Source organism: Jaculus jaculus, chromosome 4 (genome assembly GCF_020740685.1).
Source record: "Jaculus jaculus isolate mJacJac1 chromosome 4, mJacJac1.mat.Y.cur, whole genome shotgun sequence".
Lineage (NCBI taxonomy): Eukaryota > Metazoa > Chordata > Mammalia > Rodentia > Dipodidae > Jaculus > Jaculus jaculus.
In genome coordinates, this window is record NC_059105.1 from 141,884,751 (window position 1) to 141,898,097 (window position 13,347).

Consider the following 13,347-nt stretch of genomic DNA (forward strand, 5'->3'; position numbering starts at 1 on the left):
TCCTTTATCCAGGGAGATGCACTTGGCCTCATGCTGACAGAGGTTCATCTCGGGCACACAGTGGTCAATCACCTCATCACACAGCTCTCCAGTGTAGTTAGGTGGGCACACACACGCGTAGTTGTTGATCCCATCCACACAGGTGGCATTATTTTCGCAGTCATTATCCTCGCAGTCATCTGGATTAATCTCACACCGTTGTCCCTCAAAGCCCAGGGGACACGAGCAGCTAAATCCATCCTTGTGGCTCTCGCTGAGGTGGCAGGTGCCTCCGTGCTGGCAGGGGTTCTGGATGCAGACGTTGATGGGCCCAGTACAGTCTTTGCCCTTGTAGCTGTAGGGGCCATGTGAGGCTGGTGTATGACAGCCTGAGCTCCCCTCCAACCACGGTTTACAGTGTGGAGACGGTGAATGACGGGCAGTTTCACAGTGTGGAGCTGGTGATGCTGAACCAGACCTTGAACTTGGTGGTAGACAAAGGAGCCCCCAAGAGCCTAGGGAAGCTCCAGAAGCAGCCGGCAGTGGGCATGAACAGCCCCCTCTACCTTGGAGGAATACCTACCTCCACCGGGCTCTCAGCCTTGCGCCAGGGGGCAGACCGACCACTGGGCGGCTTCCATGGTTGCATCCACGAGGTGCGCATCAACAACGAGCTGCAGGACTTCAAGGCCCTCCCGCCGCAGTCCCTGGGGGTCTCCCCGGGCTGCAAATCCTGCGCAGTGTGCAAGCACGGCCTATGCCGCTCAGTGGAGAAGGACAGCGTGGTGTGTGAGTGCCACCCAGGCTGGACAGGCCCACTATGCGACCAAGAATCTCGGGACCCCTGCCTTGACCGCAGAGAATCCGTGTCTTAGGGAGATAGTCCGCGAGGCCATCTGCCGCCAGAAAGGTTATGCATCATGTGCCACGGCCTCCAAGGTGCCCATAATGGAATGTCACGGGGGCTGTGGGCCCCAGTGCTGCCAGCCCATCCGCAGCAAGAGGCGGAAATACGTCTTCCAGTGCACCCACGGCTCATCGTTCGTGGAAGAGGTGGAGAGACACTTGGAGTGTGGCTGTCGCGCGTGCTCCTAAGCCACTCTGCCAGCCGCGCGCCCACAGCCTCCCAGACCCCAGCTTGGTGGAGATAAGACAGGCACGTGAGACCTTTTGGGGATTCAGAATGAAGGAGAAGAAGCTGGAGAGGAGAAGGAGGCAAGAGAAGCAGAGAGTATTAAGTATATTGTAAAATAAACAAAAAATAGAACTTATTTTTATTATGGAAAGTGACTATTTTCATCTTTTATTATATAAATATATCACATTGTCTATGTACCAAAAAAAAAAGAAAAATGAAGTTATGAAATTTGCAGAAAAATGTATGGAGCTGGAAAGGATTATATTAAGTGAGGTAACCCAGGCCCAGAAAGCCAAGCACCACATGGTCTCTCTCATATGTGGATCCTAGCTACAGATGATTGGGTTTCTGTGTGAGAAGGAAAATACTTGGTAGCAGAGGCCAGTAAGTTTAAAAGGAGACATAAAGGGAAGAGAAAGGAAGGTAGGAGGATACTTAATAGGTTGATATTTTATATATGTAAGTACAATGATTGTAATGGGGAGGTAATATGATGGAGAATGGAATTTCAAAGGGGAAAGTGTGGGGGTGGGCAGTGTGGGAATAACCATGGGATTTTTTTTTTTTTTATAATCATGGAAAACGTTAATAAAAAAGAAAAGAAATAGGTACAGGAAAGGCTAGTTAGGTATGCAGACGAGGCAAGGATAAAAACAGCTTGGCAGCAGTTAAACAAAATAGGAACTTGAAATATAATAAGGAAGTTGAATTAATCAACTGTCTATTTGAAAATCAGTTATTTCTGGTGATCTAGATTAATGCATGGTGAATATAATGTAGCAGGAATGTTTTTCTTTGACGAATGTGCTAATTTTAACTTGGAAAAACAGTATATGATGAAGTTTGATATCACTGAAAATGTCTAATAAGCTCTACATACAGAAATCTCAAGTCAACAGAATATTGGCCCCAAAAGGGGATATCTGACATCATCTTTTGCATTGAATTAGAATTTTCACTAAAAACAATGTCTGAAATATCTATTTCTGTTGCGCCCCTCCCGCCAGCAGGTAGAGCGACAACAACAGGATTCTTCTCAAGCACACTTTATTGGGAGCTCCAAGCTGAAAGAGAGAAGGACCCCGACCCTACAGAGCGCCAAGCTTATATACTTGTGGTCATGTGGATGTGAAGCGTTGTCTGATTGGCTTAAGTCTCATCAGACGACTTTGCATCACCCAATCGGGATAGGTGAGCAGCCATATTAGGATAACTTCATATGCTCATGTGCAGACCATTAGGATGCAAAAGCAGTAAACAAGCTGACGTAGCAAAGCCTGATGAAGCCAGCGCTGCTTCCCACATATTTCTATTTACTTTCTTCTTTCCCTTAGTACTGTCAATGAATTTCCACACCTTTGCTGCCTCAGATAAGTAACTACTTACACTATACTTTAACAGTATACGTTTGTTTATACATTTGCTTCCACTTCTATAAAGGTATGTACATATATGCATCTGCTTTCTAGCTCTATTATGCGTAAATATCTTATCTAGAAAATGTAATTGGTAATTTAAGATAAGATAAATTTGTTCTTAAAATATGTAACCTTCAATGATTTGTGAAAGAAAAGAGATTAGATTATAGCTCTCCATGACCAAAACATTTTGTTTTAGAAAGGGCCTTCCTGATTGTGTGTGTACATGTGTGAATGTTTCTCATTCAGCAGTACATCACATACTTTCACTATCCCTTTTACCAATGGAAGAAAAAGCCATGGCCAATTACCCCTTATTTCTTAGGTGTCAATCCTTTCACTTAAAGAGAAACAGTTTTGCTTACAATGCATTTCAGTATGTGACCATAACTTTCAAGACATGGGAAATACAATTTAGAGAATGAAGAATTAGAAATATTGTTAAGTAGCGGTAGATGATATTTTAATTAACCAATCAATCAATTAATGTGCAGAGGCTAACAGACATATGATACTGACATTGAGAGACCAAGGAGAGAGACCAATACTTCTGTAAACTTTGTTTGCTTGCTAAATTGCTGCCTTGCCCCCGAAAGTAACACTCCACTGCGGGGGGCCTCTGGCCTCTGACCACCTGCTCAGATAAACCTATCATTTCAAAAGTCGTAATGTACCACTGCTTGCTTAGCCGATCACAATGGATATTACCTTTTCTGCCTGGAGTGCCCCAGCTCCTGCCCCCAACTTTGCCCACTGAAACCTCAAGCCAATCAGAAATGTTTAAATCAACCAATCATGTATCTATCCTCTACTTCTTTGTTCGAATTCCTATATAAACCCCTTCCTCCTGAAGGAAGGGACTCTCTCCCTCACTACCGCTGTGCCTGACTGCGTGGACGTGTTGGGCCTTGAGAGGCCCTGATGCAAGGCCTAGTGGAACTTCCTGAGCCTAGCTAAAGTTTGGCGACCTGTCTGGCCAGCTAGGACTCAGCAGGGTGCCAAGTTGCCTCTGGTCTGCTACTTCTGCAAAAAGGTTAGAGTCCTCGCCTGTGCTTAGAACCAATCATTTCAAAAGTCATGCTATGCTATTGGCCCTTACACCTCATCCTTTCCTGAGATCCCCACCTTCGTTCTCAACATTATATAGGCAACCGCCTGTAACAATAAAGCAAGTTCCTGCTTCGATAAGACTCCCGTCCCAGTATGGTTTTTCTCTGGTGACTAGGAGAGGTTCTGAGCCATTGACACTCATCCTCCTCCTCAACCCCTTGGGAGGAAACAGCAGGCCTGGTTTTTCCTCAGCACTACCTGCCAGGGGAGCCCAGCATGGAAGGAGCCCAGACTTAGGCTTGCAATAAAGACCTGTTGCTTTTACATTCAAGTAAAATGTTTGTGGTGGTTCTCTGGGTGACTCCTGGGTGACTGGGGGTCTTGGCTCCTGGTCAGGGGTCTTGGCAAAACAATATGTGTTGTTTTTAACTAAATAGAAGTTAAGATTTAAAATAAAAATTCAAAAATTCCTATCTAAAATAGCAGTGAGACATTGGATTTAAAGTATAATAGGTTTTAATCTAAAATGATTGGTGGAATAGGCTGTGCAATATATTAACTAATGTGACTATGCAGGAACATGTTTAGAAGATGAGTATGTTCTTCAACATTTCTAGAGCAACCTAGATTCATTTACACAGAAAAAATATTTAGGGGACCTATAATGCATATATAAGAATCCCAAAATGTTTACTTAGAACTCTTGTCATAGCAAAACTAATAAAACTCCATGTTCGACAAATGCTCACAAACATTATAGGATAGAATTCAGAAGACATACAGGCCCTTGAGTTGGTCCTAAAAATGAATCCATGCTACTTGTAAGGAAAGCAATCTCTTTTTTCAATTTTCTATAATTGATACATATACTATTTGTCTTTTTAATAAAATATGTGTGTATATGTATAAATGTCTTTTTTCATCTTGTGTGTAGTCACTGAAGGTAGAAGTCAACTGTCCTGTTTCCTGTTGACTTCTGGATTAGTGATTTCAGCTTCAGAGATTGTTCATTGTCCTTCACATTCATATTTCACAGTCATTTTCATATTTGAAAAAGGGTATTGTAAAATGTATTATGTCTTCATGTGATTTTGCAGACAAATGAGTGTTTGAAAAATATCACTTTGTAATAATAAGAATATTTTCATGAACTTGAATTATTATACTGTTTATAACTGTTCGTGATGTGAATTACATTGAAGCAATTCAAAGCCAGCACACACAGCTTAATTAAAGTGTCCCCATTCTTACAAGTGCATAAGTGGAGTAGAATTATTTTAATATGTCATTTTGAGAGAAAGTGTCTGATTAATATTTGATTCAATGGCATGCAGAAATGAAGTTTGTCACAGGCAGTAGAGCTCTGAGAACTAAGGAAAATATCGAGAAGGCAAAACTATCAGGAAACAAAACATGGGCCAAGCGTGGTGGCACATGCCTTTAATCCTAGCACTCAGGAGGCAGAGGTAGGAGGATTGCTGGGAGTTTGAGGCCAGCCTAAGACTACATAGTGAATTCCAGGTCAGCCTGAGCTGCATACTTTCTGATTTTGAAGTCATTCTCCTGATATTTCCAGAAACAGAATATCATACCTCCTATTAGTGATGATGTGATGATGATGATGACAAAACATTTACAGAATATGCATCTTAATAGATAGAAATGCTCTTATTTAAAGCACTGTAGATCTAATTTTTATTTGTTTGTGCTTTCATTACAAATGGAAGACAGGGTTTAACTTTTATATTCACTATCTTGTGAAATAACAATATAAATGACAAAGAGTATATTTAAGGCTTATAAAGGCATGTTTTAAAAATATCTGCACAGAATATGTAAACTATTTTTCCTTAGATTTATAGAATATCTATATCTATATAACTGCTTATTTCACTACCGGTAATGAGCAAATCCTGTAGGTAGAAAAATGCTGAATATCTTGTTATTCAAATACTACAAAAATCTATCTATTTATCAAGTAACCTATTCACTCACTAAGAAAGGCATAATTTCCTAGCAACGTGAAGTAAATTTTCAGTATGCATTATTATTGTATGTGTGCTAATGAATACTAGTTTGTATTGGAATGACTTCTATATTATCAAACACTGGTTATGAATCCAAGATTCCTGAAACAGAACCAAGAGTATCACAAGGATTAAAGACATATGAAATGTTAAATCTTTAATATTTTTCACACGTTTTACAGCTAGCCTATCCTTCCTCATAGCTCAATGAAGATAAGGTGATGACTAGTGAAAAATAGTCAACTAATTAAATTTCAGACTTTCAGAAAGGTCAAAATAGTAGAGCATATTACCACACTTCACAGGATAAATGGAGCATGCAAATGTCAATACTTCATTCTAGTGGGAAAAAATCTGACAAAAATGAAAGGAAATTGAGCCAAATTGCCTTATTTCTTCATGATGTGGCAGGCAAAATTTAGCTAGATATTGTAGTCCACAGTGAGCTATTTGATACAAAGTGGAAAAGCTTCTCATGTTCTTAGAACTTGTCTTAAAAATAAATTGCAGATTCTCTTTTTGTCCTATTGTATACTGAAAATATATATACAAACCTCCTGAGCTATGTGTCTGATTTATGTTCTTACATTGGCATGTTACACAAGCAGAATTCTCATGGTTTACATTATATAATCATGTGTTTTTATATATAAATATATACATGTATATTTATATATATGTATATTTATATATATGCATATTTATATATAAATTTGTATATATATATATATATGTATATATATATATATATATACACACACATTACAGATAAAATTAGCATTCATTCCATGTGACATGACACTACTAAACTCAAATGCAGTTTTTGATCTTCTTGTTATTTTCATTATATTTTCCAGCAGCCTATATTTCACCTTATCTCTTCATGTCTTTAAAGACAGTCCTGATGCAAATGTAATGTTTAAAAACTACCAATGAGTAGTTATGACCCCAAGGTCATTGGCAATAACACATTTTCAATAAACTTTTCTGAATCTAACAACTTTTTTTATTATTTCTATTTATTTATTTGAGAGGGATAGACAGACAGAAGGAGGGAAGAAGAAAGGGAGGGAGGGTGTACCAGGGCATCCAGCTACTACAAAGGAACCCAGATGCATGCACCCCCTTGAGCATATAGCTAACGTGGGGTCCTAGGGAATCGAGCCTTGAACTGGGGTCCTTAGGCTTCACAGGCAAGTGCTTATCCACTAAGCCATCTCTCCAGCCCTCCAACAACATTTTGACATATAAAATGGAAGACAAAACAAAGAAACAAACAAACAAGATCACAAACAAATAAATAAACAAATACAAGGAAAAGGGAGTTATGATTGAGGACTACTTAGAAATAGGTGGGTCCTCAGAGCAAGAAGGTAGGGAAATGGGACCAAGGAGAATAACTGCACACAAATATGATTAATGTAATGTGTACTATGGAGTATATTACATACAATATATTCTATGACAAGTTCTTAGTTTATAAAACTAAAAACTCTGCTGATTGATATTTATTTAAATTGTGTTTGCAATAAATCTCAGCAAAATCACTTTTTAGAAGTAGTCAATGAGTTGGAAAAGTACATGCCATAGGGCTTGACAGAGACTAGATACTTTTGTATTTTTATTATAAAATACATGCATACACACATATGTGTAAATTTAACAGGTTTTATCCTATCAGATGTGCTCCCTTTACCCTGGAGGCCCTCCTTAGTGGGATTATATATTTATTATGAGGTTATGAATACTTCATTCATTCCCTGTGGGGCAGTGAGCCACCGTCTCAGGGTATTCTTACCTACTACATAGATCTTACAATCTTTCCATCCCCCTTCCTTCCCTGAGCCATGGCAGGTCTGCTGACAATCTGATTTAGTGTCGAGTTCTTAGTAGACTCTGGATTTCTGCTTTGGTGAGTTTTGATTGATCACCATGGCTGCCACCATCACCCTGTAGCTGGTTGCCAGGCTAACAATAAAACAGTATTTATATTACCACTTCCTCTGCAATTTCCTCTGGGCCCCAGCCAGCGTGGTAGAGGTGACTAGTCTCATGGTGGGCAGTTGACTATCTTCTTTTCAATGGATCTTGGCACTTCTCTGTATCTGAAGCCATGGGCCATAAGAGTATAGTGCTGGAACTGAAAGGACAGCCAGATGTCTCCTGGCTAGTGTTCATAGTGCTTGAAGGCCCACCAGTACAAGGGTCACCAATGGCATGAATAATCAGGGAACCCTGCAAACTATTATAAAAATGGATACTTATATGTAGAAAAATGAAACTAGGCCTAATCATCTCACTGTACACAAAACTCAAGTCCAAATCATTTAAAGATCTCAATATAAGGCCTCAAACTTTTCTCCTACTGGAAGAAAAAAAAAAAAATAAGAGGACCTCGCCATGATATAGGATTGGGGAATGAATTCATGGACAAAACCCCAGTACCCCAGGAAATTAAATAGTCACTCAACCAATGGGATATCATGAAGCTAAAAAGTTTTTTCATAAACAGACCATAACTAGAGCTAATATATTACCCACTAATGGGAGAAAAACCTTTGCCAGCTGTATCACTGACAGAAGCCTAATTTAAAAAAAAAAAAAAAAATCAAACAACCCACTCCAAAACTAGGGCAAAAAACTGAATAAGGAGTTCTCAGAGCAAGAAATAGAAATGGCTAGCACACACTTAAGAAAATGTTCAGTATCCCTAACCATTAGGGAAATGCAAATTAAAACCACCATAAACTACCTTACTCCAGTAATGATTGTAATCATTGCAAAAATTTAACAGCAACAAATGTTGGTGAGGATGTGGAGAAAGACGAACCCTCATCCGTTATTGTTGGGAACGTAAACTTGCACAACCACTATGGAAATCAATATGGAGATTCTTGAAAAGAGAAACAGAGCTAACAACAGACCCAGTTAATCCCTTACTAGGCATTTATCCCAAATTCTCCATGCTTCACTACAGAATTACTTGCTCAACCATGTTTATAGCTACTCAATTCATTATAGCTATGACTGGAATGAATCCAGGTGCCTATCATTGGATGAATGGATAATGAAGTTGTGATACATTTATGCAATGTAGTTCTTGTCAGTAGTAAGAAAAAAATGATACAATGAAATTTGTATAGAAATTGACAGACTTAACAGATTGCACTCAGTGAATGCTCACAATCACAGAAAGACAAATGTGGCATGTTGCATGGTGTCACTTATCTGTGGTTTCTAAGTTGTTCTGAGTTGCTGACACATCTGATAGGCAACTAAAGGCACAGACAATAGGGATAGAAGGGCTTAGTTGAAGAAGATGAGGGAAAACAAACACAAAAATAAAATCCAAAATGAAAATGAATTGTACTATAGAAACCTTTATCCTTGGAGATAGATTAAAAGCTATAACCCTCACAGGAGTAAGGAGGAAGAACCTGAAAACAAGTGCCCTGGAGAGTATGGGATGAAGCCTAAAGCTTTTTTTTTTTTTCTTTGTCCTGTAACACTGAGGACCAGAAATTGATTGTAACCCACATTATGCTGTTGATGAGAGAGACCTCCAAGGGCCCCAAATCAAGACAGCTTTCTGTCAAAACACTTGGTTACCTAACTGAGGCAAAAAAAAAAAAGTAAGACCCTATTGCTGAAGATACTATGTGCTGCTGACACAGATCACAGAGAGACTTGGCTGGAGTTCCGGAAGAGAACTACTTCCTAGACAGTTAGCCCTTCTAGTTCTAGAAAGCACTACATGATGTACTGGGTGAAAGTGGCCAACAGCAGTCTGAGCTACCAGAGTTCTAAGCTACTCAGAAGCAAACACCATGACAGGATGTACACTTCAGTGGCACACACCCTTAACAGGTAACCAGTAGTTTTCTGTGTTATTGTGATGTTTGTGAATGATGACTTTTTTGTATGTGTATATATGAATACTGTATGCATGTGGGTGCAAATGTGTGTAGATAAATTTGGAGGCCCAAATTCAATATCAGATGTCTTCTTAGTTTCTTTTCCACCTAATTGTGTGAGACAGGGTCTCACAGTGTATCTAGAATTCAGAGATTTGGCTAGACTAGTATAAATAGCCAGTAAGCCATAGGGATCCTCCTGTGCTTGCCAGGTGCTGAGATTAAAGGCATGTGCCAAAAACCCCGCATTTTTACATGGGTGCTTGAAATACCCATTTTGATTTTCATGATTGCAAAGTAAGCACTTTACCCAATAAGCCATTCAACCAGGCCCAAATGATAATTTTTATATGCTAACAGATAATGCTAAGCTTATGTTGCCTGGCACATAATCTGTACTCAACTAAAGTTCACTGACCTTGCAGTATTTCAATGTAACTACTCTGTTATATTAATCATTTCAACTTGTTAAGCTCAGTTGGGCTTATAAATGTGTACCCAATTTAGGCAAAATCCATTATATTAATTTCCTGCTTCTGTAAAAGATTTCCATTAGTTTAATTCAGTTGTATTTTACTATTCTGTAGTTCAGACGTCTTTCTTGTATTCCAAACAATAGACTTCAATTTGTGAGAGGACCATGGCTTTTTCTCAAGACCCTGTAGAAACCTCCCACCCCCTCACATTTTCAGTTACTCAGTCTCTGCTTTCTTCCCATAATATGTTGAGGGTCCACACCAGATCTCAGAAGGCACCTCATTTCTTGATTTTAGGCTTGTTTCATTTCACAGTGGACAAGACATATAATGAGTCCTAATATTCCTATTTTTCTTCAAAGAAGTGGTTTAAATCATAGGGCTGACCCACAGCTTTAGACTGAAGTCACCTGTGAAAATTTACTTTACCTTTTCTTTTTAAATTGTCTCAAATCTCATTCTGAATATGCCTTGTAATTAACTGTATATAATTTACTGCCCCAACAACCACACATGAAATTAATCCCAATTTTAAAAATAATTTTAAATACTCTTGCTAATTTCACCAATTGTCCTTAGTTTCAGTTGGGCCCCTTTTGAGGTATGTTGGGGCAGCTCTCTTCTTAGGATCTGCATCTATCTGGAAAAGAGAAGCAGATTCTCCAACGGAGAGTAAGTTAGCACCCGGAAATTTGAGATAACACTTACTTTTTTGATAGACAGTTTGATAGGTGTAGGCCCTCTTATACCCCGTGATTGATGGTAGCTTGATATTGTAGAGTGGGCTTGTGTTTGGGTATGGTTCTGACTTGTTTCCCAGCTCCAGCTAAGGGTCTAGTACCACTGAGTGGATCAGTTAGCCAAATCAAGAGCAATTGATTCCTCACCATGGCTGTGTACCACTATTGCACTTGTGGGGGCTGGCAGACTGGTAGTTAACATTTTAAGTAATTAAAATAGTGCTTCTAAGCCATTCTTTAAAAATGGGAAAAAAATAATTTTAAATACTGTAGATTGTTTTTTCTCCACAAATGTTGTGGTTTACTTTATCATTTATAATTTAAATAATATTTATCAGCCCTTACTTTACACCCTGCTTTAATGACATTCAAAACTGTGATTCCATTTCCTGGTGTCACTGTCCATCCCTAAAATATTATTTTACATTCTACACTCAGGTCCTCTGATCCTACTCGTATTTCGACCAACATGTGTTCATTTTTTTCTTCTTTTTTCCTATTTGTATTTGAGAAAAGAAGCGAATGTCATAAATTTTAGTCTATCTCCACTTCTCTGCTCGTTTCAGCATTGATATATCTCTGATATTCTGATTACACCTTGAGTTCTACTTCAGTTTTCCTTGTCTCACTGAGACTTCCAAGTTTAGTAACTCCTACATGTTCATTCTGTTCTTCTTTACTTTGTCTTCTCCCTGATATTTACAACTCCATGTTTTATTCCTCGTTGGCACTTGTGATTATCCATGACCTGTGTTCTTATTCAATTCTGGCTTAGAGTTCCCCAAACAAGCTTCACTGCTGGTAGAACATATCTGAAAATATATTCAAAGTTTAATCAGAATATCATGATAAAATTGAGATATTTTAATGGAATAACTGAAAAATCAAAATCATATATATGAATGTATATATACATATATTTGTATGCATATACTTATGTGTATATGTGTGTGTGCATACTAATTTTCCTAAATATGGATGCATTGTAAAAACAAAAATCTGTATAACAATAAGCTTACTTATGTATTCCTAAACATTGTTTTCCAATAAAAAACATTTTATAAAGATAAGATAAGAATGAGTCTGTAATGGAGAATATACAATATGGGGGACAGGAAAGGTGGCTCAGCAGTTAAAGGTGCTTTCTTGTAAGGCCTGCCAGCCCAGGTTCAAACCCCCAATACCCACATAAAGACAGTTGTCCAAAGTGGGGCATGTATCTGGAGTTTATTTGTAGTGTCAAGACACCTTGGCATACCCATTCTTGATATTTCTCACTCTCCCAGTACCAGCATGGGGCTATCATCCACAAAGAGCTTTTGGTCAGAGAAACCTACAAGATTTCCTAAACGAATGACAGATTTCTGTCAGAGTACTTGATAACCCACCAAAGATCAGTGGTAAGACCCTATTGCTGAAGACTCCATAGGCAGCTGACATGAAAAATGGAACAGCATGTCTGGAGGCTAGGAGAGAGTCAGTCCCCAGACAGTCAGCGTGTCTAGCGCCACAAGGTGCCACATGGGTGACTGGGGAAAAGGACCAATATCTGTCCAAGCAACTCATGGTCTCACCTACTTAGCAGCATATAACCTGTTGTGATGCCCACACAAGTGCATTAGTGGCCCACAGCCATGGTGGGGAACCAACTGCTCTTGATTTGGCTAACTGATCCCCTCAGTGGTTCAGGACCCATAGCTGGAGCTGAGAAACAAGTCAGAACCATATCCAAACATAAGCCCACTCTCCAATATCAAGCTACCATCAATCATGGGCTACAAGAGGGCCTACACCTATTAAACTCTGTATTAAAAAAGTAAGGGTTATCTCATTTGTCCTGTTGCTAACTTACTCTCCGTTGGAGATTCTGCTTCTCTTTTTCAGATAGATGCAGATCCTAAGGAGAGAACCACCCCATCATACCTCAAAAAGGCCCAGACTGAAACTAAGAAAAATTGGCAAAACAAGCAAAGGTGCTGTTTTCCTGATGAACCAGATACCAGCACAAAGGGGAAGGAGACCAACACAGAGAAAAATCAACTCCTACCAAATCAGAGAGCCAGAGCCCCAGAGGCCCCCAACACCTCATCACTGAAGCAGACCAAAAATGAACCCAACATGGCTCAGGGAAATTTTGAGGAAAAGGGGGTAGAAAAAATGTCAGAGCCACATGTTGGGTCCTGATATGCAGAGACATTTATCGTACCAATAACTGTGGGCTAACTCCACAATGTGCGACCCATATACAACAAGGAGGGTCAATTTGGGAGGGTGTAAGTCATGGATTAGCCTAATAATGGTACCAAACTGCCTGTATTTGCTAAATAGAAAACTAATAAAAAAATTAAAAAAAAAATAAAAGAGAGACTGATTAAGAAGGGGAGGGGATATGATAGGAGTGGATTTTCAAAGGGGAAAGTGGCAGGAGGGAGGTAATTACCATGGGCTATTGTTTACAATTATGGAAGCTGTCAATAAAAAATTGAATTGAAAATATAGATTAGTATTATTTTTACATATGTTAATGCATCTGCTTCTCTAATGTTCACTTTTCCTCACTTAATTGCTTTCCCTTCCTATTCATACGTTTCCTTAAAAGAACCAG

General features: G+C 39.1%; 1 protein-coding gene across 1 annotated transcript; it reads left to right on the forward strand.

Annotated features, from left to right (window-relative positions):
* The first annotated feature begins 292 nt into the window (after window positions 1–292).
* LOC123460266 (slit homolog 3 protein-like) lies at window positions 293–854 on the forward strand. The gene is made up of 2 exons (XM_045148403.1): window positions 293–300; window positions 335–854. Exons 1-2 carry the CDS (start codon window positions 293–295, stop codon window positions 852–854), a joined length of 528 nt encoding a protein of 175 aa, XP_045004338.1.
* The last annotated feature ends 12,493 nt before the right edge of the window (window positions 855–13,347 follow it).